At 43.8% G+C, this 27,520-nt stretch overlaps 6 protein-coding genes across 11 annotated transcripts in view; 4 read left to right on the top strand and 2 right to left on the bottom strand.

The window, feature by feature from the left end:
• Positions 1-27,520, top strand: part of LOC126564970 (D-3-phosphoglycerate dehydrogenase) — a 483,268-nt gene that overhangs the window by 83,395 nt on the left and 372,353 nt on the right. The window lies entirely within an intron of this gene.
• Positions 1-27,520, bottom strand: part of LOC126565418 (proteasome subunit beta type-2) — a 549,154-nt gene that overhangs the window by 355,885 nt on the left and 165,749 nt on the right. The gene's annotated exons all lie outside the window — the stretch shown is intronic.
• Positions 1-27,520, top strand: part of LOC126563976 (uncharacterized) — a 333,716-nt gene that overhangs the window by 220,956 nt on the left and 85,240 nt on the right. The window lies entirely within an intron of this gene.
• LOC126565830 (uncharacterized) lies at positions 3,848-6,288 on the top strand. The gene is made up of 4 exons (XM_050223039.1): positions 3,848-4,019; positions 4,099-4,877; positions 4,969-5,373; positions 5,449-6,288. Exons 1-4 carry the CDS (start codon positions 3,971-3,973, stop codon positions 6,286-6,288), a joined length of 2,073 nt encoding a protein of 690 aa, XP_050078996.1. The 5' UTR covers positions 3,848-3,970.
• On the top strand, positions 10,309-12,751 carry LOC126564240 (protein hook). Its single transcript, XM_050221229.1, has 4 exons — positions 10,309-11,785; positions 11,866-11,981; positions 12,176-12,405; positions 12,477-12,751. The coding sequence occupies exons 1-4, from the start codon at positions 10,343-10,345 to the stop codon at positions 12,740-12,742; spliced, it is 2,055 nt and encodes a 684-aa protein (XP_050077186.1). The 5' UTR covers positions 10,309-10,342; the 3' UTR covers positions 12,743-12,751.
• Positions 13,247-13,980, bottom strand: LOC126565434 (uncharacterized protein C1orf50 homolog). Its single transcript, XM_050222616.1, has 2 exons — positions 13,875-13,980; positions 13,247-13,799 (listed from the first exon to the last, which is right to left on the bottom strand). Exons 1-2 carry the CDS (start codon positions 13,930-13,932, stop codon positions 13,258-13,260), a joined length of 600 nt encoding a protein of 199 aa, XP_050078573.1. The 5' UTR covers positions 13,933-13,980; the 3' UTR covers positions 13,247-13,257.

Here is a 27,520-nt window from a genome sequence, read left to right as displayed (position 1 = left end):
GCAGGTCAGCTTGTTTAGCGACCGTCTGCCAACCTTACCAACAACCTACCGGCCCGAAACAACGAAGACGGTGGGTTAATTAGATGGGATAATTTATAGGGCCTTCGCCACCGTGCAGACACGTGCCTGTAAAGCCATGTGCCGGTGTGCCGCCGCTCGGGGATGGACTCATATTTCGCCACATGTCCGGTAACACGGTGCCAGGCTTGCCAGGCAGACGATATTCGCTAATCCTGGCGGGTGCCCCCGGTACCCACATCAAAACCCGGGCCAGCAGCTTCTTGGAATTTGCAAATTGTCACTGGAATTGAGCCTTTAACTGTTTAATTACAGGATGGATTAGAGCTTGGGAGCGTATCTGCCCTATCCGGCTAGGGAAAGACGGAGTCCAGACCTTTAACGTCGAATATTTCAATTTTGCACTTATGCTTCAATTATTGCTCTTGAAATGAATGGGAAAACTGAGCTTTATTTGATTTGTAATATGTATTTTTAAATTTAGTAAGGAATCTATAAACAACAAAAATGTTAGCACGCAATATGAAGTATTCTTTGGATTGGAAGGAAATAAAAATTTAATAGAGTTGGGCTTACATTTTTCGATAAGATCGTACTAAGAGCTTTCGCCACAGTTGTTGATTTATTTATGTTCATTTTGGCGAACTTATTGAATTTCCGCATGCCACTACGCGATGTCTGAAGATGGAGAACGTTGATGTTACCAAGTTCTCGATTTTTCTTAACAACTCTGGAAATGCACCACGAAGGTTCTAAGCTAGATCTTCACACTACAGGACCGGGGTTCAAATCTCATCCGGAGTCGTTCCACTGTAGTGAGGACTTGCTATCTAGCTATGAGGTATCTTATGAGGTAAGTCTTATAAGCCTTTCGATTGCCGGCATGGCCTGGTAGATCGTTGCGCCTAGAAGACGCCGTTTTACATTTATAATTATTGCGATGTTTCGTATATTTTCTAAACTATAAAGCATAGCAAAGGAAAGTTAAAATGTTGCTTATGAACAGCAGAAATTGAAAAGAAATATATTTAATTATATTATCGTATTTTAATTTCTATAAATATTAATTCTCAAAATAAATAAAACATCAGGATGTTTGGTCATAATTAATTATAAATAAATAAAAAAAGGAGCATTTAACTGCTAAAATTTTTATGATTATTTCAAGCAATATCATATGCTAGTTAAAGCTTTTAGCTTTTAAATATCAAATAATGTTTAAAGCTTTTAAATATCAAATAATTCAAAAGAATAATAGGAGAAAAATAACTTTAACACGTTCCCAATAATTTTGCATAATTTTTCTTAAAAAGTTTTTTCTATAAATTATTTATCTCCCGCTTCGCGTGGTACTCACAATTAGATACATTCTACTCAATAAGCATAATAAAAACCACAACAACAAACCAAAAAGCACAGTCGCGCCTTAACGCTTCGTGCCAGCTTTCCAGGAAGCTCTAGGCCATGCCCAGGAATGCAACCGAACACAATGAAAACCTCATTCCCGCACCACCACCAACACCGTCGGTCGGTCGGTGGACTCTGCTTGACTTCAGAGAGTGTGATGCGTAAAATTTAACGTACATTAACACACGTACACAGCAACACAGAAGAAGTCACCACCCACCAGGGGGTGGCAGTGTTCAAATACCACGACAAACTAGCGCAAAAACACGTGCCCGAGATTAGCCAACCTCCGGATGCTTTCCGGTGCGTTGTATTTCAGCGACAGAACGTGAAGCTGTGAGCGCATGAAGAAGGTGTATCCCACCTACAAAAACAAAAGCTCAAAAGCTTCCGTGAGTAAATTGAACGGGGCAATGCTCTTCGCTGTACGCTAATTTCCTTTTCTGTGCACTAACGTCCGATGTGTCACTTTTTGTCGACTGCCGTTGTGTTTTGTAGTACGATTCAGGTGGATTTTCCTCTTCAGGTTCGTGCGTTTTTCTTTCAACCTACGGTGGTGTATCATGGTACTTCATATAGAGAGAATTCAGATACAATAACAAAACAAAAAAAGCCGACATTCACTTGCCTCCGAGAAGCGTCTCGAGAGGTGCCGAGATGGGGTATTATTTTTTCCTTTTTGAAATTCCTGTATCGTGTGTAGAATGGGTCACACACACAGTGAAATTTCGCCGTTAGGGTGCCAGGACAGGGGAAAAGCTTATCACGTCCACCGGCTGCATTGATGGTAGTTGACAAGTGGTGTGAATGTGTGTATGATTGCATGTCTTGTGGCAATGAGTATAAGGGATATTTGTACTTTTGGAATCAGCTGCACTTGATTATGATGACGTGTTTATAATGATAAGCATTGCCGGTCGGTGATTACAGATATTTGTCTTTCCGCTTATTGGGTGTAAATACATATTTTTATCATCAATTTCTTTCGAACAATTGGATAAATCCATGCCTTTAATTCCCATAACGAGATTTGTCATTCATTTTCCCTCACCAACGATGAAACCCGCCACGTTTGTCGTCCAGAAACTGCTCCAGCAGACCCGTTTTTCATTGCCACAAACGTCTGCTTCTGCTAGTCGAAAAAAAAACTGGGCCGAGGAAAAACACTTCAACGAGAATAAGCCAGCAAAGTGCGAATCCTCTGCATCCCGAGGTGCGCTCATTCTCGCCCTAGGATCGCATTCGAAAGGTTACGGTCTGGCGCTTCGATACGGTCGCAAGCTTTGCTGCGACCATTCGCTGGTACGAGTACCAACCCTCTGGTCTTTTTTTTTTTTTTTTTTCTCCCCCGTCTAATGTTAGCTAGTGCAGGAATTGTGCGGGAAACTGCAGGAATGTTGCACTATGTTTACCGAACGATGCAGAAGATTTTTTGCTTCGGGAGGGGTTTAAAAAAAGAAAAGGACGGAAGGGTAGCACCCGGTGCACTATTCGTACGTGTTGATGCTACTAAATCCACACGCATTCCTGCCACAGCCGTCGGCAGGAACGTGTGTACACTGTGTGGCAACATCTGAAGTTGATTCCACTGGAAATTTCTTCCCAGAATTTGCATGCGTTTCGCACACAACGTCGGCAAGCCGAAAGGTGCCGCATTGTGGCACACATTCCCATCGGGCTATGCTGATGCCACGACGACCAACGGCCACCGAGCTATGCAGCGCTATTCAGTTCCTATACATTTCGTGGAATTTGCTGCATTCGCAGCGGTTTGCTGCTGGCGAGCGGAGCAGCTGTGGACCAAAACGTTGTAGGTGATGATGAAACGAAACATTTCTACCAACGGACGTTTTTGTGCCGGCAAATGGCACGGGTGTGAAAAGGCTAATTAAGCGGTGCGCATTTCAACACTTGCACAAGTAAAGCTTAAAGATAATTTGTTTTGGGGTATTAAATAGAAGCAATTGGTGTGATGAACTGGAAAATATTTCGTTTTCTGTTCAGTAAGTGATTTTTGTGATAAAAAAATAAGTCAAAAAAATTAAAATTGCAACCACAATTATCGATGGAGGCGCATGGTCGCTGGTAGAATTGAAAGCGTTTTGGTTCATTTTAGGATGAGTTAAAAATTGGTTAAAAAAATGAGTTGGTCTTTTATATTTTAAAACAAGTGAATCAAATCTGATACCTTGATCAATATCCCTTCGCCTAACCCGACAACGACATATTCATCCAACGATGCGCAATGGTTTCGATCGGATTTCGACCCTCGTTTTCGTCCAAAGAAAATTGATTCGTTCCGTTGTCAAACTGTTCTGTGTACGCAACAAATACTCTAAACCTATCCCTTTTCTTCTCATTGCAGCCATTTAAGCTGAACCTGTAGGAGCCCTCCTCTCCCATCCTCCCATCCTCTTTTTATCTCGTCTCGTCTCATCACTAACACAGGAACGGCAAACAAACTGGACCGGCATGCCAGTCGACACGTAAAGCGCCCGAAATTATTTGTCTTTTTTATTTCAACGCCATCGCGAGCAACCATAAAATGACTGCAAAGAAGGATAAGGACTACAAGAATCATAAACACGGCAGTGGTAAGTTTGCACGGTTTTATAGCGAAAAAATGTGCGCTCTAATAAAAAACTACCTCGCTCTACCTTTTCTACTCCATAGAGTTAAGCGCAACAGCAATATCGTCCAAGCTAGACAGTCACCTAGCCAGCCAAACCGGTACTACCGCACCAGGTCTGATAACGGCGCAGGATCCTTTGAAACGCACCAACAAACCCCTCATGGAGAAGCGACGCCGGGCACGCATCAACCAAAGCTTGGCCATCCTGAAGGCCCTCATCCTTGAATCGACCGTCAAAAACAAGTCCGGTGATGGTCAAACCAAACACTCGAAGCTGGAGAAAGCGGACATCTTGGAGCTGACTGTACGACACTTCCAGCGTCACCGAAACCTCGACAGTCCCGGTATCGATAAGTATCGGGCGGGCTATACGGATTGTGCACGGGAAGTTGCCCGATATCTAGCTACACCGGAGCCACCACCATTGCCAAGCGTACCGACGCTTACGGACGCTGGTTCCAAGGCGCGATTGTTGCGTCATCTGGATAATTGTATTGCGGAGATCGACACGGAGATCTGTCCGAAGGTGACCAATGCTAATGGGATACCACTGTCTTCGCCTGGCGGTGGGGTTGTTGGTGCCGGCGGACAGGATGGAAAGATGTTAGTAGATGGGACAGGTGCAGGAGGTACACCGATGTACGATGGGTTGAAGAAAACCAAAGACCTCCTGGTGGACTATGGAGCAACGGCCGGAATTTCGCAGGACTCCAATCCACTTGATTTCAGCAAAACAAACCGAGAAATTGGACGTTCACCATACTCTTACCGTGGATCTCCAACTGATCTAGCTATCTTGGCGCCGAAATCCACCTCATTGGTAAGATCCAGTTCCAATACTGAAGTCTTTTTACCAAATATAAGAATAAAATATGAGAACGATAATCATTTTCTTCTTTCCTTCCACACAGCTCCATCAAGATGAAAACAATAATCGTGGCACAAGCGGTGGTACCGTTGGCGTGCACAGCGCCAAGTCTACCAATCTCCATCACCCACAGTCTGCCGTCACGGTCACAAATCTTGAAGATATGATCCACGGCAGTGAAATTGCAACCACCTCAGCTGCCAGCAACCATTCGGTCACGCTCAATAAAATGATGCTTGGTCACCATCAGCACCAGCCACATCCGAAGCTCGCGATCGACATGGCTAACCTCAAAAACTGTCGACTGGATCCGGGCACTATCAAGCACGAGCCTGGTTCCTCTGCCGCACTGTTGGCAAACGGGTACTCCACCACATCGTCGGCCGTTTCTTCACCGACTCCTTCCCCGGCAGGTGGAAACCTCGAGTCGGATAAGGATGTTTCTAATGTAAATTAAATTCTCCTTCGCCAGAGATCTCTCTATAATCTCTAGCTTTAATGTGGGATTATTATATACTTCTAGCACTCCGAGCACGGTGTCGTTGTGCCACAGGCGACAGGTTATCCTCCTCAAAGTCAGGTCGCTCTGCTCCTTCCCGACCATTACATCCAGCTAGCGACGGCACTCGGGCTTGGCAGCACACCCCCAATGTTGGATCACCCGGGTGCAGCAGCTGCTGCAGCAGCCGCCGCTGCCGCTGCCGCTTCCCTTTCCAGCACCGATTTCGAAACCCTCATCGAGCAGAACCGTCGACAGGCGGCAGTGATTGCGCACGAAAAGATGACAGCCGAAATGCTTGGCAGTTTGCACGCTCTGCCCGAAAATGTGGACGAAAGCTACTGGGAGCTGTACAAGAAATCGCTCGGCATACCGGACTCGATCAGCAAGCTAAGCCTTACCGATGTCCGCGCACTGATGGCGAAAGGAATGCCACCGAAGGTTGAATGTGTTGGTCCAACGGTTTCTGCCGTTCCACCACCCGTTACAAAAATGGAGATCGATGATCCAGGGCACCATCCCGGGCATCATCATGGCGGTGGGTCGGTAAAATCTGAACCACCGAGCACCGTTTCGCCGGGTTTGATAGAGCCCGACGTTGATGGACGTACCAGTGCCAACGGAAGTCGAAGTCCGCATGTAAAGAAAGAATTAGCAGACGGTGATATTGCTATGGTTGCTGTGCGACCGGAAGCATCACACACACCATATCTAGAGGAACGTGATCGTCGAAGTTTGAGTCCCCGATCGGTGGAAGACCGAAGATCACCGGCGAGCAGCAATGCAAGTGGTAGTAGCGAACGGTGCAGCAGTAACAGTGGCGCGGTCGATAGTTTGCACGCTCCAACATGGCGCCCGTGGTAAGGGAAAAGGGACGAAAGAATTCCGCGAAGAGGATGTACATATTGATCATAAATGTGCAATAATATTATTAGTTTGTGCGACCTTTAGAAGAGGTTTGGCATTCCCTAGTAGGATATGGATAGCTTTGTGCTCGTGTAGTTCGTTTCTTCCCAGAATCGGATACCTTACCTGTTCGAGTCGAGGAGTTCACTTATTTTCAATATTTTCTCCAGCAGTTCCCCCCAGTTCACAAGGCAGATATCGAACAAAAACCAAAGCGTAAACGGGAGAACGGTTTTTAAACTATTACGAGGACACGTGGTGGCTTTTACATATGGAACTATGCTCGTAGACCGCTTGTTTCAAGCTAAAGCAAACTAAAGAAACCAAACAAAAAACAGCTCTCTAGAACAGAAGGTGCATCCAGGGGCTTGCTATTATCATTGTGTATGGTATCATTAAATGTGGAATCATCTGCTTGTTCTACGTGAATTAGTTTTTAGGCTGTAATTATTACCAATCGACGGATGTGATGTGAACATAGCAAGAGGTAAAACAAACGTATGCAAAAAACCAGACGCATGAGCGCAGTAAAATTTCGTGGTAGCTCCTAGAGAAAGAACAAAAATCGTGAAGCATCAACAGCATGACCGAATAAAAGCTAAAGTAAATACAATTTCCCACTTATTTGTCTTTTATTCCGTCAATGGCTTGTACCGATTTTGCTTATACCTAATATCACGCAATGAGCCTCGACTGATTTACGATTTATGTGCACAACTATCGGTAACGATCCCTTTCCGGGTGCTAAAAATCGTGTGTCGTAATGCAATTGTTCCAGCTTCCTGGGAACACTATATCCACCATGGAATCCGTTTCTAGCAAATCAGACGATGGCGCACCGTTTGAATACACTACTGCCGGCATGGAAGTCGGGTCACGTTCATGTCTCGTTTGTGTGTGCACTTCGACCGCACCATCAAACGGTGCATGTTGCGGTGATTTAATGCAAATCGTTCGTGGATGTGAAGACAGCAGCTTTGCGATATCAAAATTTTGTCCGCACGTGTTGCGTTTTTGGTGTGTTTTGAGATCATTTTTCTACAATGTAAATGTTGGGCACTGTTACTAATCTCTTGTACGTTTAGAGTGCGTAAAATACCTGTGCATATGCTCGACCGCAAGGACATTGGTACGGTTTCTCCCCGGTATGTGTACGGATATGTATCCGTAGCTTATCCAGCCGTGAAAATCCACGCTCACAGGTCGGACAGTTGAAAGGTTTTTCGCCTACATTATTGATAAATGATGATATATTAAAAAAATCATTTCTAATTAAGTAACTTACCCGTATGTTTGCGCATATGGCTGACAAGATCTGACCGGCGAGGGAATCCTTTCCCACAAACGGAACACTCACAAACACTTTGCCCGTTGTGGCGTCGTAAATGTACACCTAAATTGCTCGACGAACCACAGTTATGGCCGCATATGTTGCAAAGATACACTCTGCGCTGTGTCGTATCATTACAAACTGTGGATATGGATTTTTCTTCGCATTTTGCATTTTTTCGGCTATGTGTTTTACGGTGATTAGTATAGTTGGACTTTGTTTTGAGCCTTTTACCACACACCTCACATTCGAACATCTTTGAAACATGGAGAAAAAAATTAAATGTATAATTGAAGTGTGTCTTAATTCAAATCGTTTAAGGGACAGTGATGTCAAACTCAATTGGGTTCGCGGTCGTCAGGGAAAAATAATAATTTTATATTTATATTTCAATTAAGTGGAGTTCATCAGACTATGGTGTATAAATTGAGCTTTGTATCATTCATAGCTTGTATAATGCATCCTACTAAGCATAACTCCGTAAGAAGCCGTGGGTGGAATTCGTAAGAATGTAACCTATTTAGCATGAACGACAATCTTTCTGGGCAGCAGCATTTGAATCACATATTGTTAACATCCATTTAATTGAGTTGTTATCACATTTTCCTGGACATTCTAAGTATCTTTTGAATTAACATCATCCCATATGTAATCATTTGTTCACACTAAAAAAAATTTAGAACGGATTTTGGGTTAGTTTTTAGATAGTTTTAGAATTGTATCCAATGAGATCCTGAGCATTGCTTCTGAGTAAAACCTCAGGTTGAATTGTATCTCCACCGCGCCGACACAACAGTTTTATTATCCCAATTAACCAATTTGAATCAAATTGAACGGCACGCGGGCCAAAAGTTTGACATCTTTGCCTTTAGGTATTAAACATTTACCTGACATTGATTTAGTTCAGTGCCATTTTGCGGATGATTTACATTTTGATCAAGCGATTGCAGCGAATCTACACTGGCTAGATTTGTTTCTTGCTCCAGATCTCGTGGATTTTCAGATAAAACGTTTGACTGGGTTTGACTAGCGTGTGGATCAGACTTCGAGAAAGATTCTTGTGGGACATCCTTGACAGATCCTGTAACATCCTAAAGTTGATGCATAAAACATACATAAATAATCGATGAAACAAGATAACATTTTTACGGATAACCGTTATGTACCTTTGTTCTTCTACTCTTATCTTTCGTCTTTCGCTTATGCACCCGACTATGGTTGGAAAGATACTTCAATGCAGTAAACTGTTTTCCACAGTCCTTGCAAACGTAATACCGCTCATTTGCATGTTTCCGTAGATGATCGATGAAACTGGCCTTGTTGTGGATCCGTTTTTCGCACTGTGGACATTGCCACAACTTTTGAGGATGAAAATTTAGATGGTATTTTAACAGTTGGTACGAAGAGTAAGCCTTTGGACAGTAGAAACATTGCCGTATTTTGGGCAATCCACCATCATCGGCATGGTCGCTTTTCATGTGATAGGTTAGCATTTGTTTTCCACCGGAAATACGTTCACCGCACCGTGCACACGTGACGGTGGTATCGACTTCCTTACGATTCGAGTGTTTGGAATGTTTATCTTTCGTAGTTTCTTCACGATGCGATGGTTTATCCGTAATAACGTACACGCCTCCATCCTCATTCTCTGTCTCGGTACAGATTGAAATCGTGTCCTCTTGTTCGTAACTATTACCCCGGTTATTTCCTGGGGATTCACATTTAATAAACTCTACATGTAACTGTAGTTTTTTCGGGTAGGATGATTCTTCTAGCGTATGAATCTTCTGTTCTAATACGCGAAAGGACGAAATGCATTTCTCCCTGAAATCCACTATACACCTAACAATATCGATGCACGCATTACAAACAACCTTGGAAAATGGATCATCTTTCGAAACCTAAAGCATGCCAAAAAGATGTTAGCTAACAAGATTACTGTTGGTGAAAACAACACATCCAGTGTGATGTACCTACTCACCTCCAAATTAGTGATTGTCTGAACAATAGCTGGAATATCAACTGTTTCGTGGTCGAAAATCGATCGTAAGACACCAGAACTTGTAAGACAAAATCGACAAACGGATTCGATGTCGATGGAACTTGAATTTTCCACCATTTTACGTGAAACAGGGGCACCGAAAACTGAAACCAAAATTTTAGGCAAGTGTGCAATGTTTACCTATTTTTTCTACACATTCGTTTGTTGATGTTTTTTTTGTGCTGCTGTCAAACAGTACCGAATTGCATACTATGTTTACAGCACGCGTGCTGAATGCTTCAGCCATTGCAACAACAAAAAATCAAAGTGTATTTTTTTATATAAAAATTTTACAAATGTATTCTTTTATACAATTATTAACAAAAAAAAAATCGCTCCGGCTTTAATATCTTCTTTCATTCGTTTGATTAATTTTGGGCCACTCTTCAAGCTGCAGCTGTCATAGCAAAAACAGGAAAATTTCCCACTTTCCCCTGTCAAGCTTTTGTCGAGTTGTAAACAAATCGCTCTAATTGCTCTGTGTACGTACGTGGGAGGAAAGTTTCAAGCATTATTTTCCATTTTTCTCCTCATAATTCCTGCGCTAAAAACTCAACCACCACCGTGTGTATTTGCCGCTGACTGCCATCTCCATTGCCGCTGACCGCTGGCTCTATCCGGGTGAACGCGCTACAAAGGGAATGGAAAACGATAAGATGGAAATCTACGAATCATTGATACGCTGGCTGAGCGTACTGAACCTATCCGCACCCCATCAAACGGTGCAGGATCTTTCGGATGGGGCAGCACTCGCCCAAGCCCTAAATCAAATCGCACCGGAAGTTTTCACCGACAGTTGGCTGTCCAAGATAAAGTCTGACGTCGGCGCTAACTGGCGGTTGAAGGTGAGCAATCTGCGAAAAATCATCGAAGGCATCTACGTGTACTATCAGGACGAGCTGAGCTTGAACCTGTCGGAAGAGTTGCGTCCCGATGCGCTGCAAATTGCGGAAAAATGTGATCCACACGAGCTGGGCCGTTTACTGCAGCTCATACTAGGCTGTGCGGTAAACTGTCTCGAAAAGCAAAAGTACATCACCCAAATCATGGAGCTGGAAGAATCGTTGCAACGGAACATAATGGCCGCACTGCAAGATATCGAGTACATCTGGCAGGGTGCATCTCCTTCCCGCAACTCAATCAACACGACCACCAGTTTGGATGTGAAAACGTTGCAGGAAGACCGAGACACACTTGCCCAGAAGTGTCACGAAACGAACAAAAAGATGCTAGGGCTGATCGAGGAGAAAGCGGCATTGCAGCAGGAAATTACTAAGCTGCAAGCTATCATCGGGCGGTACGAAAATCCAAACCTAATCGGTGACGACGGTACCTCGCTTGGGCCGATTCAGCTCGGTTCCTCGCGCTACAACGATCTGCGCAAGCTGGTGGACAGTTTGAAAGATGAGCTGCTGCAGGCAGAAACGGCTCGAGATGATCTGAAGATGAAGTCGATGATTCAGGAGAAGGAGATCGCCGAGCTGCAGGTACGGATCGATGAACTACACGCTGCAACGGCCGAGATTGCACAGCTTAAGGACGAAATCGACATCCTGAAGGAGGCGAACGAGAAGCTAAAAATCTATGAAACGCAACTCCAAACTTACAAGAAAAAGTTGGAGGACTATAACGATCTACGCAAGCAGATCAAGCTACAGGAAGAGCGCAGTGCCGACTATCTGAAGCAAAACCTGGAGTACGAGGAAGAGGCCAAAAAGTACGCCGGACTAAAGGGACAGGTAGAGCTGTACAAGAAAAAGATTCAGGATCTGCACGGCATGTTGGACGAAGAGATGGGCAAAACAGTGCGTGCGGAGTTTGAGTACAACCAGCTCCAGGGACAGCTGGCGGTTGTGCAGCGAGAAAAGGAAAATTTCCTCCGCGAGCGGGACACATTGCGAGAAGCGTTGGATGAGCTCAAGTGTGGTCAGGCAGCTGGTTCGGGTGGAGTTGGTGGTCATGGAGCGGGTGGAAACACGATGTCAAAGGAGCTACATTCGAACGATCTGCACGAACGTATCGAACGATTAGAGCGTGAAAACAAGGCTTTACGCGAGGGTCAAGGCGGTCAGACGGCACTTTCGGTAAGTAGCGATTATTCTTCTGGCCTTCGATATTCTAGCTTCAGGATCGAAATCTAAATACAGTCGATATTTACTTCCAGCAATTGCTCGACGATGCAAATCAGCGTAACGAAAAACTGCGTGAGCAGCTTAAATCCGCTAATCAGAAGATTCTTTTGCTCAGCCAGCATCATACCGAGGATGGAATTAGCAAGAGGTAGCATCTCTACACTAGTGAACAGAATAACAAAGCTTTTCAAGGAATTAATTCACTCTAACTCGCTCTCTAATGGGATTCAAATCATTTAAAATCTCCTTTGGGAGTTGTTGTAACCATTCAGAAGGCGATTACTAACTCTTCCATTGCAAACTCATAAGCCCATTTCTTGTCTCTTCTCCACCATCCAATAGCGAACTGGAAATGCAGATGAAACAAACGCTGGAGCTTGGCGAACAAAATTCCTCTCAGCAGATGGAGGAAGCGCAACTGCAGCTCAATAATTTGCACAGCAAAATTGCAAGCCTAGAAGCAGCTCTTGTCGGCAAGGACCAGGAACTACAGGCAGCCGATGTGCGTTATAAGAAGTGTGTCGAAAAAGCGAAGGAAGTGATCAAAACACTTGATGCACACGCAATTAGTGGTAAGTCCCAATGCCAATGGGAGGCAACTTGGAATATTCTGTTCTTAATGTTCCTTTATTCATTGCCACAGAAGCACTGCTGATGGATAAGGTCGATTCACCCGGAGGACCCGCTGTGGATGGTACACTACCGGTAGGAAACGGCAACTCTTCCCGTCCACCGATGGGCCAACAAGAGGAACAGCTAATTGCAACCGCATTCTATCGGCTCGGGATGGTCTGCCATCGGGAAGCGGTCGATGCACGTTTACTAAGCGGACCAGGACAAAGCTTTCTTGCCCGTCAGCGACAACCGGCGGCAAGAAAACCGCTAAACGCAAATTATGGCAAGAAATGATCGCTCGTCGACTGTTCTGTCGTCAATTCGTAACACTCGTGGGCCTGTGCGCGCCTGCCGAAAGGTGCCTTACATACTACTACCCTAGCGAAATAGTGTGACCTTGAGTGCGTTCCTGTAGTTTTGCAGGACCCAGCGAGCCTATACCCTTTTCCATCCCATCCGTATTTTATCGCTTCATTATCATCCGACTGGCGGATCACCACGTGGACAGGAACTTTACTTTCAGCGAAAGTAACGATTTGTATTAGATGATTTTTTAAGTGTTTTTGTGTGTATTTGTAGACCTTTCTTGTGTGTACTATTTATTTTACACAACTGATTTTGTGTTTCTGTTTTTAACAAACCCTTTAAAAAACCGGATCGTGTGTGTCGGTGGTATTCCAAAATAAAAACGAAATATTATATACACGTTTGACAAATCTGATTGTCCTTTTTTCAAACGAGGTCCAGTTTTCAAAAAACGGATTTCTGATGTTTTTATTCGATTTTTGTTGCTTTAAAAAATTTAGATTCTAAGACTCCACCTGCTTGTCAGCTGCCGCCACATCATCGATCGACAGGAAACCGTTCCTTTGCGAGTTCAACCCGGCCTCCAGCACACGATGTGCCCACCGTATGTTCTCCTGCACCTGTTCGATCTTTTCCACCGGTGTCCACGTTTGATCGTGCTCTAGCTTAAAGCTACCCAGGTACTCGTGTTCGCATCCCTTCGGTCCCCATTCATTCGGGGACAGCATACTGAAGTATGTTTGGCCCGACGGTCGCTTGTACAGGTGATAGATGTGACCAGGAATTTTGCGAAAATTACAGGCCGCGTGGTGCAACTCCTGTGCGGATTGTGTTTCTTCCAGAATTTTCTTCGCTTGCTGCTGCAGAAAGCGAATCTGTTCCGCGATCATAACAAGCTTCGCGCATGCATTATTCGTTACCGCGACGTCGGCGGACTGTATCTCTTTGGCAAGGGTCACTATGTCGTTCGCTTCCCGCACACCCGTCCGGTACATGCTTACAATCTCAGTGCCATTCGGGGCCGGATTGCGTTCCACCAATTTAACTGTTGCGTTAAACAGAGACATGAATATTAGGATACTTTTTTCATATGTAGTTTACCAGCACTACTACAACCCACCTTTCGATATCGCATCCTGGTACTCCTTCGCTGCTGGTTCAAGATCCATCCTTTTCATGCTATTGTGAAATCCTTGCTCACCGTAAACACATACAAACCGAACACAGCGTGAGCGATGTTGGCTGATGTTAATCTTCTCGTGCACACGACGCGCGTTTTCTTATCAATTTTTTTCGCAGCGTAGCAAAAAAGATGCTCCCAATGTGCGTACTTTATTTTTGGTAACAATCTTCCCGTTCACGTACTATCGCATCCTTGTTTTGTTTACGATTTGTGCGCTGGTTTTGGGGGATGAAAATGTTGCGACGGCATGACATTAGAAACGTCATAACCGTGTTGCTCGAACATTTTTGTTTGCTTGTTGCGGGAACAAGTGGTACACGGTACTTTTAATTTATTTTGTAAATTTCTTGAATTACTTACAATTGTAACATTCAAATAAAATAATAAAACAAACATAATGAATATTCAATATTGTATTTTTTTTTTATAAATATTTACAAACAACTCCATTTAGCCCACTGTGCATATGTGTTCCGCATTCAGCAACTGCTGTCAAAAGCTTTACGTCCATTTTTCTCCCTACAACACCAGCGCGCTGTCAAAATGTTCGAGATGAGAGCACCTTCCAACCCCCTCAGTACAACCATGACCGAGTGTATGTGTGTGTACTGTGTGTATGTGCGATAAAATAGACACAATAAATCAGGGACACAAGAAGCAGTGGCAACGAAGCAGTAGTGGTGCAAAAAGAAAAAGGTTTGTGAATCACGAAAAACTTATCGCGCAATGGGGCTGGGATGCGTGTGTGTGTGTGTACTCCAGCCCGATTTGACAGTAGAGCCGTAAGAAAATCGGCACTGTGAAAAGAAAGCAACAACAGGAAGGCGCACACTCGCTGGTGAACCGTACGCGCTACCGTATCGGTGGAATGTTTCCTCCACAATCGCGCTAGTGCTGCAATTCGCGCAACCCAAAGGCATTAGAAGTGGTGATCCGTCGCGAGGTGAGCACTCTGTGTGTACCGCGGTGTTGTGTGTGTGTGCTTGTGTATGTGTGCTACTAATTGCCAGAGCTTTAATTGGAGCACTCCACCCCCTCTCTCAACCCAAAATACACACCACCACCACCACCGCTGCTGACTCTGGCGGTGTAGCGAAGAAAAGACTGCCCTTTTAATTTGAAAGGTTGTCAAAAATATGCGCATAATGAGGGTAGGGGGGGGGGGGGGGTGAGCGATATGCGGGAAAAGATTGCTGGTGCCGTGCCGATTCGAGTGGTCACAGAGTAGTAGCAGCAGCATCAGGAACAACCAAACAAGGGAACCCCTGGTAGTGGCATAAAAAAAAGGCAAAAGTGCTTCTGTACCACACCGACCAGAGCTAATATCATCATCGACCATCGTCATCATCAGCATCGTCACGATCGTACGCGGATGTGAAATGCGTAGTGCTTGCGATCGTGATGTGCGTGTGTCTCTTGTCTTCCTTCTCTGGTGTAGTTGTGGCATGGATCACAGGAGGCTTTTCTGGTGTCTGCTGACCGATACGCCCCCTCCCCCTTAGAGAACAAAAATAGCTCGTGCAGAAGGGAGAAGAGACAAGTTTTTTTTTTCCACAAGAACAAGAAGATTCGCTGCAACTTAAACTGCAGCCAAAAGCCCTTGTGTGGTGTGTGCAATCGCAGAAGGTCGGTCGGTCGGTGGTTTGTTTTTATCTCCTTCCCCTAATTGTGTAAAAATGTCACCGAAAACAGCAGAACAACAGGATTACTTTGATGTGTGTTTGCGGATTTAGTTAGTTTGTTTACCTTTTAGCGACAGGTCACATCTTTAATTCTTCTTATTTTGGTTCATCCGTGCCTGGTGCACCAAACACCCAAAAACGCTCGTGTGCAGCAGGCAGTATCTCCTTGAGCTGCAGAGCACTAAAAGCAAAAAGATTTATGTTGCAATTTTTTTCTATTTCTTTTTTTTTTCAAACAGTGTTTTACTAGCGCCTTCTGTATGTGTTTGTGTTTAAATGAGTGTACTCATGTGCTGTATGTGTTTGTGAAGGTGGGTTGGTGATTCGCGCGCGTTGGCCGTGGTTTCCTGTTTTATTCGCGACGAGTTTGTGCTTTCCTTGAATCTTGTTTTTTTCTGTCCGTTCCGAACACCAAGGTGTTCGGTCATCTGCGTGTGGTTTCACTCCCAGTTGCATCGCTATTTTGGTGCGCGTGTGTGTTTTTATGTTGTTGTGTAAATTTATTTTCACACGTGTGTCCGCGTGTCGTTGTGTTCATATAAAAATAGTCCCAACAATTGGTTCGATCGTGCGTGATCGTGCGTGAGTGGTAAAGGGTGTGCGTGCAAAAAAAAAAATCGCAAAACACACGCAAAAGAATCAATCGATAGCGTGTGTGTATATGTGTGTGTAGCAGTGTTGTGTGAATATTGTGTGACTGATCACACAGCAAAAATAGAAGAAAGCCGAAAAAAGGAAGAAAATCTGTGTCCCAAACCCTAAGGAAGGATCACCAAGGGGTGTCCGCAGGCCATATTCTTCGCATGTCCTTCTCTGCGCGCTGGTGGTGGCCGGAAACCCAGCGGGAAGGATTAAAATGTGAATGAAAGAACGAGCGAAACCAACTAGCTGTCCAAATTTTTTTGCGATTTAACAACGCAGAAGAACCACCAAAGTCACGTTCCACAAACGGGAAGTCCTGATCCTGGTGCGTGCAATCGTAAGTACTGGTCAAAGTAAACAATTTCCAACCCTGAAAATCAATCCAAAAACGGAAACGGGACACGTATATGCGTAGTCGAGGGGTAAAGGTCTCGAGGCACACAAGGAACAGGAAAGATTTGTCTAGCTGGTAAAAAAAAACATGTGTGTGTGTGTCCAACGTCGGACAATTCGGTAGAGAAGTTTCTATTTTTGGCCCACTTGGGACACAAACCATACACCCCATCCTTCCCCTTCTCACCACTCCTTGTTTCCTTGAGATGAAGAAAGGCGTGTTCTATTGTTGCATGGACACATGGCTGATGATGCTGGTTCTTCTTTTTTTGCGTTTGCGACAGAGGCCAATCTTTGCCCCCGAGCCAGACGCACTCTTGTGTGTGTTACCAGGCAGTTAGGCGGGATAGATTTCAAACACTGAAATTGATACCATTTTTACCGGTTTAAAGGAGAGTTTGCACAATCTGTTTTGTGTACTTTTCTTTTTTTTGGCTTGGCTTTCCTGCTCCCCCCCCCTCCCCCCATTTGCGCAATGTTTGCTCCCCCTTAACGTCTAGGACATGTTTGCTGTAGATGACGGGGTTTTCGAGTTGTCAATGTCGGATGACTAATGTTATGATGATACAGGGAGAGAGATAAGCGAAACAACTAAAAAAAATCCATCCATACATAAAAAGGGGTGGTTTTGTACATTTAAACACACACACACACGCATACATATATAGTACAGGCCCACCCCCTTAGAGCATTTCGTCCTCGGTGGGGTCGAGGTCTCCATGGTATTTCCATAGCTACCTGTTGTGTTTGGCGTTTGGGTTTGTTGTACTAAACCCTTTTTTTACTGTAGCAAAGGAAACAGTGCATGGCGGATTAAAAGCGGATCACCAGGTTTTGCCGGTTCTGTTTTATAATTTTTATTACCTTATCATTAATTTTGCCATAGTAATGATAGTGGTGGGAACTTCTTCTTTGGAGCTTAATAGTAGTATTTTTGAATCGTGTTCATAATTTTGTGTTTTGTTTTAATCATGTGAAGAATTATAGATATGTAAAGAGCTCTACAATAAGTTTTGTAACGCTGTACTAATAGAAAAATTTAATATAAACAAAATTGCTGCAGAAAAAACAACGTCCAGAACCAAGCACAATAACAGGCGATGCGATATTGTCACTAAGATTAAGAATAAGATAAGGTCTAGTGATAATAATATACTGAAGAGTGTGTAAAGGTTTTGGATTCAATGGATGCTTTATTTAAATCGACCTAACATTCTATTTATAGCGTATTCTGCGGGACCCTGGAAGTTTTCTAAATTTTTGTGTGTTTTGTTTAAAGGATGTTGATTGTCTTTGAGGGGTTTTCTTTGATTTTTGAAAAAAAAAAATACATAAGACGAAACTGTTCGATACCGCTAAAATAGCTTTATGTTTCTTAACATTCTTATTTCATAAAAAATTGCTTTCAGCTGGCTCCAATGTAAAACATTTATCATCGCATATTGGACAACTTTCTCTACCTTTTTTTTTTAAATTCATTGTACAAATTATGGGACGGCTTGATGGAATAAGCGACAGCGGCGCCGGTCTTTACACGGCTGTACATGAGTTTAAATCCCTTCCGGACCGTTCCTCCGTAGTGAGCTATCTAATAGCAAGTCTAATAAGACATTAGTTGGCGGCTGACGGACCTAAAAGGCGTCTTTAATTCAAAAAGAATGTGAAGAAGACATGTTTTTGTTGTACCTTCTGCATCGCGTCAAAATAAATAAACTGCTTTTCACTTTTACTTTTAGCAAAATATGTTAAGAATATTGCGCAAGGTGTCAGACTTAAAATAAATAAAATGCTAATAATAACAATGAACAACAAAACGCATCTAGAATATAAAACATGCACGAAATTGCTAAAAAATGTAAAAATTTATTCACTTTAAGTCCTCTTAAAGCCAGCTGTACTGTAAAATACTAACACGATCGAGAGCAAGTTAAAAATTGGCATTACCTGTTAAAAAAGTGTAAAAATATTGGAGAAAATGAATAAAGAAAATCAAAAAGAATGCAAAACATGATTGGACAACTGTTTGGAAAATTTATCGGAAACCGTCAAAAAACCATGGAAAAGTTTTTTGCACAATTTTTGCAAAGAATTCTGTAATGGTGACAATACGACGGTAAGTCGTAATATTAGAATATAAATAAAATACCCTGTAATGCAACAATTTTTTCTGTTTCATTTTTACTATGCTACTCAAGATAAGCTACATTATTCAGTGTTTAATATATAATTTAATTTACAAAAGTATCTACAACCTTTGTGCTAACACTCTGCAAGGAATTAGCACACTGGTCTATCTCTACAAACGAGCTCTTCAACTGTCCATCCGCAAGCAAACTGTTATCCAGAAAAAAATCATAATTGCGTTTGTTTGTGAAGATTTTTTGCCTGCCGTGAATCCCAACAATCGAGTGCATAAATTAGCAGTCCATTTCGAACCATTTCACCAACGTTTGCTGATGCCGCGCTCTTGTTACAATATCTCTAATGACTTATCAAAACCAAAAAAGGGAAACACACAAATTGGCACATAAATCGATGCCATGTGTTGAATGTGCTTTCGATTCGCATTTGCTGATGAGTGCCCGATAAAAAGGGCACTTTTGCTAATTGAATTACCAACAAAAAGAAGAAGTACGATAGCGACACGAAAGGCAAGATCCTGTATCCGGTAGCCCACAATTGTTGAAGTGGTGTTGCAACATTTAAATACCGACTTCTGCATTCCGCTCCCAGTCCATTGGTCGATCTTCAATCAATGCGGGCAATGATACTTCAGCTAGGAATAAATAAATCATAAGCAAAAGTCTGCTTATTAAGTTGCCGAATTTGTATCGTTTGGTGGCTACAATACATTGCGCGACCACTTTTGCGACAGTTTAGTGGAATTTTGTTTTCCTCCCCGGGGTGTATGCTGCCGGTATATTGGTTTTAAGTTATGAAACTGGGTGGCACATGTTGCTACCGCCAAGTGTTCGCGGTTTTCCGTGTCTGTGCGTATGTTTGTGTAGAGTAAATAGAGAATGGAAATAGTTCTGGGAATCAGCTTCAGCTTGGGGAGGGATTTGTTTGGATTTATGCGTTCCAATTGTTTGAAGAAGATCAGTTTGCGGGCAGCTGAGCGGACTGGTAGACCAGTTATACCCGATTGCGATGCGTTTTTCCCCCCAAAATCTTTGAAGAGTTCCACATTGCATCAGTGGTATTCGCTAAAAAGGGCTCAAGTGTTTGAGAGTTGATGCCGAACGAAATCTTGATGATTTAGATGTGTTGAAATTATAAAATGTTTTGTTAAAGGGTTACACTACAAACAGGAAACATCAAATGTGTGAGAAGTCTAAACAAATCATAAGGTTTTTACATTGCATCCAGCATAGCCCCCGCGAAACCTCGCATCGAATTCATTTGATGGGGATTGTGGATCGTGTGCAGCGAGCTTTGTCTAAAGAACAATAAAATCTAGATTTGTTTTACTCTAGACTTGTTTTAGACATGAGGAGAGAGTAGTTCGATTCCAGTGGAATATATTTTCGATATGCTGAAGACAAATGTTGCTGTAGGACTTCCTGCAATTTTTGTTTAGTATATTCCTTCCAATAACGTGAGCGAGGCTTCCAATAACGTGAGCGTCCTCATTGCACAGGGCTTAAGCGTTTCATAGTTGAAAACTTTTCTTTGGTCCCAGAACACTCAGTGGATTATTGATATCTGTCTAGATCCGCCATTTCGATAGATATTTCTTCTTAAAGTTACAGTATATGGGAGAAATTCTCACAACATAATTTAAAGGATTAAAAATTCCTACCTTTGTTTTAAGAAGCTATCGATTATCGATAAAGTTTGGAGAGCATAATAGAAGGAATTGAATTGGCATTTGCTCTTAGCTGGTGGAAGCGACAGCGGCGCCGATCTGCACACGTCAGGACCAGGGTTTATATTAGTGATTGGGTAAATTCGGCAAAAAAAATTGCGAATCGGTTCCGAACGACTTCACCAATTTTGGAAGCAGCTCCGGAAGGTAGGTGCAATACTCCGAGTTCGGAATCGTCTGAAATCTTCGGAGCCGTTTGGAGCCATCGGAACCGTGTGGAGCCGTTTGGAGCCGTCCGGAGCCACTAGTCGGAAGTTCCGACATCGTCGAACTAATTAGGGTTGAAATGAATTGAAAATCCGCAGCGCTTCAAATCGTCAATGATACGGTGACATAACCAATATTGGTGCTCTCTTAAACGGCTCCGGACGGCTCCGGCTGCCAACTAATGGCTCGGGACTAATGGCAGGGGGTTGCAGGCGAAACCGTGGTTTTAATTTAGTCAGAATCGAAACAGGAGTTACGATGCTCGGAAGCGATTCAGAGTCATGGGTGCGGTTTAGAGAACCCGTCACTTGTTCATATTTCATCCGGCGATCATTTTTCGTAGTAAGGACTAACCATTATGGCGTGGTATTAACAAGTCTAGAAAACCATAGATCTAAGTAGATAGCCGGCATGTTCTGCGGTAACAGATTATCATCTCCCTCTGCTCAATTGCTGTCTAAAGTTCCTAAAATTGCGACATACAACGTATAAATGTTTTTGTTAGCAAACCGTTCCGTTTTTTCCAAAATGTACTTCTAGAACATTGCCGATAAGAACCTCACGTAACATAGTCTTCGTTGCTGCCCAGTACCAACATCGTGTTTCGCAAGTTAGACCTCCGTTACTAATGCGTTAAATAAATTAAACCACCATGGTTCCAGGCCTACCAAGCGGTTGCATAAAAAAAACAATTGATAACACACTATTTCCAATCTGTAACAAAAAAGGGACCATACCACTGCCGGTGTGCGCGTACGTTCGGTTTTACATCTTCCGGGAAATAAGATACACGTACACTTCCTTGAAAGAAAAAATGCAAACAACTAAACATCAGAAGCTGAAAGTAGCGTGCTGGCACGATGTTCGTCGATAACAGATTGCCTCCGACCCCGTACACCTCTTATTGTACGTTTCCGGATGACAAAAGAAACCGCACTCCTCTGACGTCATAATGTGGCCCAGGAGCCCGGCTTCAATCGCTTCACAAAGGAATGACAGAGCTTTGTAATAATCACAACCCGTACCAGCTGCGCGGCTTAAAACGCACCGTGTGACTCATCGCAAGCCCCATTCGGGGATGGTCTCGACGACCTCCTTCCTTGGTCTGGTTGTTATGGTTGCCTCCGTTTGCTGCCACTTCCAATGCAGTTCCAGTTAACTGTTGTGTCATTGTGTGTCCCCCGCACATTATTTATCAGCACAGAGACACGCATATGTTTTGTTCGTGTGTCTGGGATGGGCAGGGTAAAGAAAGGAAATCTGTCTCCACTTGCTTGCTTGTGCAAGTGACCTCTCTCAGCTCAATTTTGAACGCAAAATGCAGTTTCACGCTGTTGTGTCCATTGATAGCGAGTGCTCAACACGTTCTTTCTCTAATACTCTGTGGCCGACTGTGTCTAGTGGACCGCCTGGCGAGGCAGTGACAGCAAAACCGTACGAGGAATGCTGTGTTGAATGTGTATCGCGCACCCACTGACGAGAGATCGAGATCCCGCGATCAGAGCAAGAGGGACAAGGGGGTGTTCCTCTACTTCCGTGGGTGACTTCCGGTCGGGATGGAACAGAACATCCACATACACACACACACACGCCCGTCGTTTCCGGACTTGCTTCTCTTTTTCTCCCTTTTTTGCTGGCATCGGGTGGTACAGTAGATCTTGTCTTAATGATTTCCGTATTAGGGGCTTTCGGCGTTTTGCTTTTTACTCGAATTGGTCCAGAGCCCCTGTATGTGTTCACGGTGGGTGTTTTTCTCATTTGGACACGATTAACGTTTGGAACTTTGTTGCGTGATCTTTGCACAGATTTGACAATGATAAAACATATCAAATTAATATTTAGATGAAAAAAAATCATTTCAATGTCCAAAAAAAAACAACCTTGATTTAAGTGATTTAATTTCGAAGTCATTAATCAATTTGTTTATTGTGAGTAATGCTGTTTACTTATTACTTCACTTCCTTATCAAGCCTTTAACTAATGTGCGAGGACCTAAACAGATTTGAAGCAGATTGTCCCAGAAGTTTCCACCTCCGGGTGTCCCGGACGATTCTTACTCGAGCTGAGTTTGATGAAGAGAAAATATACAAGCCCACATCAGCTTATTCTTGTTCTTTTTCTTAGCTTGAAGACTTAATAAGTCACGCCAGCCATGGAATGGCTTACTGCAAGCCGAGCCTCTAATAGCTACTGGCCGAAATGATCATTTTTTTAACCATTGAAGTACTGAGTTTATAGCAAGAGGATTTTTTGTTGTTATTTATAGGTAATGAATTACATTTTCTAAAAGTCCACCACAATTCAAAAAAGCTAGCTTAACAGTCAAATTAGGTCTGACAGACACGCACAATTCACAAAAGCTACAAGCTGCTTACGGCAGGTACGGTAGCCATACTGTCAGTTCCTCGCGTTATATTCCTAACCAGCAACGGAAAGGCGGATGGTTTTGCAACCGGGAAGTCCAAAAAACGAAAAGTGAGCGCGCGCAACTCGCGCTTTTCGCTCTAGGAATGTAGCGGAAATGAAAAAGGAAACAACATTCGTCAACGGAAACACCACCAGCTCCAAAGTGTCGAAGAAGCAAACAGAATGGTAGAATGGCGGTGTCCTTTTTTTTTAAACACTGCGTAGAAGCTCGTTTTCATCTTCTTTTCTTTCGGTTCGGGTTCGGTTCGGGATCTTCTTTTTCCCCCTTTTTCCGGCTTTTGCGTGGTGGAAAATGAATATAATGTTTATTTTTTGTTAAATCTTTACCAACCCGTACGGATGCAACTGGTAGAGATATACATACTTGGTGCGGGTGGTGTTGTGCCATCGAACGTCAGCAGCCCGACGCCTTTTGCCGTCCTCTTTTACAGTGGACGTAGGCACAAGGCAGGGCAAAGCAAACGCATGAAGTCAAACCATTGCAGACGTCCATTTAGATTTTCTTTTCCTTCTCTCTTTTTCCCTCTTCTTCCTCTAAGGATGTGTCCTCCAGATGAAGAGCGGCTTGCGAATGCTTCTACGGAGTAAAGTGTAAACATTTCGCTCCATAAATTCCTCGAGGCCTCGAACAAAGAGAGAGATGGTCAAAACGAGGGATAGGAACGGTACCAAGATGAATCCTTTTCATGTAGTTTTAGCCATCATTCCGGGATGAAGGTTATGAGGTTTTTCTGTTTTAAAAAATGTTTTCAATCTGTTCTATTTGTGTACCGCGTGTCAGCTTTGACATGCTAGAAATGGTTTATTTTTCACTTTTACGTCATTTGAGCATGATCCTGTGCAAAAAAAAAAAAACACGCATCCGAGAGCGTATTACGGTTGGGTAAGTTGCCTCTTGCTGGAAGGATTAGGATGAAATCGACACGTACATATGAATGCTACACGGAGGACGCAAAAAGATGCATCTTCCGTTGCAAAAAAAAAAACTGGGCCAAATTTTACGCTAAGTTTGCGTTCAATCATAGGGAAGCAGGCAAGAACTCAAATGAAAAAGTTTCTAGAATTCCACAAAAAAACTGTTCTGCACGTTGGACTAAATTTAAATCCTCGATGTTAAGATTAGACATTTAGAAAAAAAGAGCTTTGATATCATCCACCTGACTGACAATTTAAATAAAAACTCTACCTTTTTCTTAAATCAACCAGGCTTAAAGCTTTTGGTTACAACAAACTGGTTATTTGGATGACTGGTTAGTTCCTAAAAACTTTGAATCACTGGACTTTACTCGTCTCTGGACGTACAAGTACCGTCCCATGGATGAATGGTTTAACTTTTGAATTGAAAAGTAACTACGCTATACGCTGCTGATGCTTTGATGTTCCAAGTTTGCCACGGAGCTTTCTTTCGGTCGTAATTGTGACACAAGAAAAGAACTGACTGCTGCTTGTTGAAGTGGTTACTGCTTTAACAGTGGACTGCAGCTGAACTATGGTTCTTTGCTCATGTAATAGTATTTGATGTTTTCGTTTGATATTTAGGGTCGTTTCTTTTACAGATTAAAGTAATTTTTGGAACTGTGTTTTATCGTTGGAATTGTAATTTACTTTTACTAGTGAAGGCCCGGTAGAACCTACCTTTGTACCCGCAAACTCCAGGATGCATGCACACACCGAGATGCATCCAAACTCCGAGATGCATCGAAACTCTGAGATGCATCGAAACTCTGAAATGCATTTAAACCTTCTTACTCGATTGACAGCCTGTTCGTATTGCGAATAACTAAAGACAGCAATGTTCAACATTCTCCTTGATTACAATACATTGTTGTTCTTTCGCGGATTTAATTTCGGATAAGTTTTGTTTGTCGCAGCTAATAGTTACCAGTTGATTCGCTTTTGAAAATGGAGAGAGCGCAAAAAGCCTTTTCGCCCCCTATTTATTGTCTTTTGAGGAACAGTTGGTTCCCTTGCCATCACCACAACAACAATCTTTTGTGTGCCGCAATCCGCTCCTCCGACAAGTCGACTGTCGGAGGATTTACAAAAAAGTAAAACAATGTTCCAACATCCTCCCCCACCTTGACGGATGTCAAAACCGTGATCCTATCAGCATGTGTTGTCCTCGTTGTCGGTGCGCAGCGGCAAGATGCAAATTTTCGTGATCGGACGCTTTATTATTCCCTTCGCGGTTTTCAGTGTTACCACGCGCACGATCTGATCCTCTCCGGGGTGAGTGTGTATGATGCGTGCTAGAGGCCAAAGAGTAGTAGGTAAAGATTCGTCCATTAGTATCACCAACCTGCCGGTAAGTATGTTGTTGTTGTTGCTGCCCGGCCGTGTGTAACTTTTCTGCATCTCTTGTAGGTATTCGGTGGCCCAATGTTTCCAAAAACGTTGCACTAGCAGCTGCCACTTCTGAAGATCATCCAGGGTGCACGATTTCAGGTGAGTGTAGTCCGGCTCGGGAACAGCATGCATCGATGTGCCGATTAGAAAGTGTGCCGGTGTTAGTGCAGCTAGTTCGTCGGGATCATCGGATAGTGGTAACAATGGTCGGGAATTCATTGCTGCCTCTATTTGTTGAAGCACGGTACAGTAGCCTTCGTAAGACAGCCTCGTGCCGCCTAGGTGCCGGTAGAGATGTCTTTTCGCGGTTTTGACTGCTGCTTCCCATAATCCACCGAAGTTTGGAGCTTTCGGAGGTGTGAAGTGCCACGTGATGCCCTTATTCGCACAATCAGCAACAATGATGTTCCGTTGTTGCTCGTCGTCGAACATCTGAAAAAGCTCCCTGAGCTCGCGTTCTGCTCCTTCAAAATTTTTACCGTTGTCGGAATGGATGTGGGACGGTAGGCCGCGGCGCGAAGTAAAACGTCGTAGTGCGGCTAAGAATCCTGCGGTTGTGAGGTCTCCCACGAGTTCAAGATGAACAGCCTTCGTGGTGAAACAAACAAATACGCACAGGTAGCTCTTAGTAGCTGCGGCCCTTCGATGCGCAGGCTTTAAGTAGAACGGTCCGGCGTAATCCACTCCAGTGATGGAGAAAGGCCGGCTCGGTGTAATGCGTGATGATGGGAGTTGACCAATGGGTTGCTGTGCCAATGCGGGATCTTGGCGAATACAGCGAAAGCAATTCCGCACGATGCTTTTCACCAGTCGACGTCCGTCTAGTGGCCAATACTGCTCTCTCATCTGGGATAGTAGAAGTCTTCCGCCAGCATGCATAAGTTGTTCGTGGTAATGTTCAGCCATGAGACGGGTAAACTTATGCTGTTTAGGAAGCACCACGGGATGTTTCGATTGGTACGGCAACTGCGAGAGCTTTAATCGTCCTCCCACTCGTATTACGCCCGTCTCGTCGATGAAGGGGCTTAACTTGCGTATCGATGACTGCTTCCATAAGGCTTCTCCCTTTGTCAAGTGCTTGATTTCGTGAGCGAAGGCATCCTGCTGTGCTAATCTGCAAAGCACAGTTTTAGCTGCTTCCAAGTGTTCTGGCGTGATGCTTAGTGGTGCTACGTTGTGGTGTAATGATGGTTGTGTGCGCGCCTTCAGTTGAGTATTACGCGTAAAACGTACGCAGTACCCAATTATACGCACCAATCTAGAATACGACGATGAAATATCGAACCATGGATGAGTCGATGTGGAAGCGATATTTGCACTCACCTGCCGGATTTCTAGATCCACTCCGTCGATGGAATCAGGCTTTGAGCTGGGCCATGACGATGAAGGAAAAGCTAGCCAATCCGGACCGGAGTGCCACTGTCGACTTTTGATGAAATTCGCTGCCGACATGCCGCGAGAGACCAAATCGGCCGGATTGCTGGAACCAGGAACGTGTCGCCATTGTCGCGGATGAGAAAAGCGCTGCACTTCAGCAACACGGTTCGCCACGAATGTTTTCCACGTATTGGGTGGAGATGCTATCCACTTCAGCGTTACAGTTGAATCTGACCAGAAGAAGGACTCGACGCTATCGATCTGCATCGCCTTCTGGACCCGGTGATGGAGATGGGCTCCCAAAACAGCTGCGTTGAGTTCGAGTCTCGGCAATGTGACGCGTTTAAGAGGTGCTACTCGGGACTTCGATGCTAGTAAGCTGATCCGTATTTCTCCTTCCTCGTTTTCACAACGCGCGTAGATACAGGCTCCGTAGGCTGCTTCGGAGGCATCGGTGAACGTGTGGAGCTCTACTTGTGAATCAGGTAAAAGAACATGACGATTAGTTTTATACGTAGCAAGAGATTGCCATTCATCCCTAATCGTTGTCCATTTGTTGTAGATCTGTTCGGGAACGGGATCATCCCAGCCGGATTTTAGCAGCCATAATTCCTGCATTAGCCACTTTGCACGGACCAATA

Source organism: Anopheles maculipalpis, chromosome 3RL (assembly GCF_943734695.1).
Source record: "Anopheles maculipalpis chromosome 3RL, idAnoMacuDA_375_x, whole genome shotgun sequence".
NCBI classification, from domain to species: domain Eukaryota; kingdom Metazoa; phylum Arthropoda; class Insecta; order Diptera; family Culicidae; genus Anopheles; species Anopheles maculipalpis.
The sequence above is the reverse complement of the archived record's forward strand: the minus strand, read 5'-3'. Positions and strand labels throughout refer to the sequence as shown.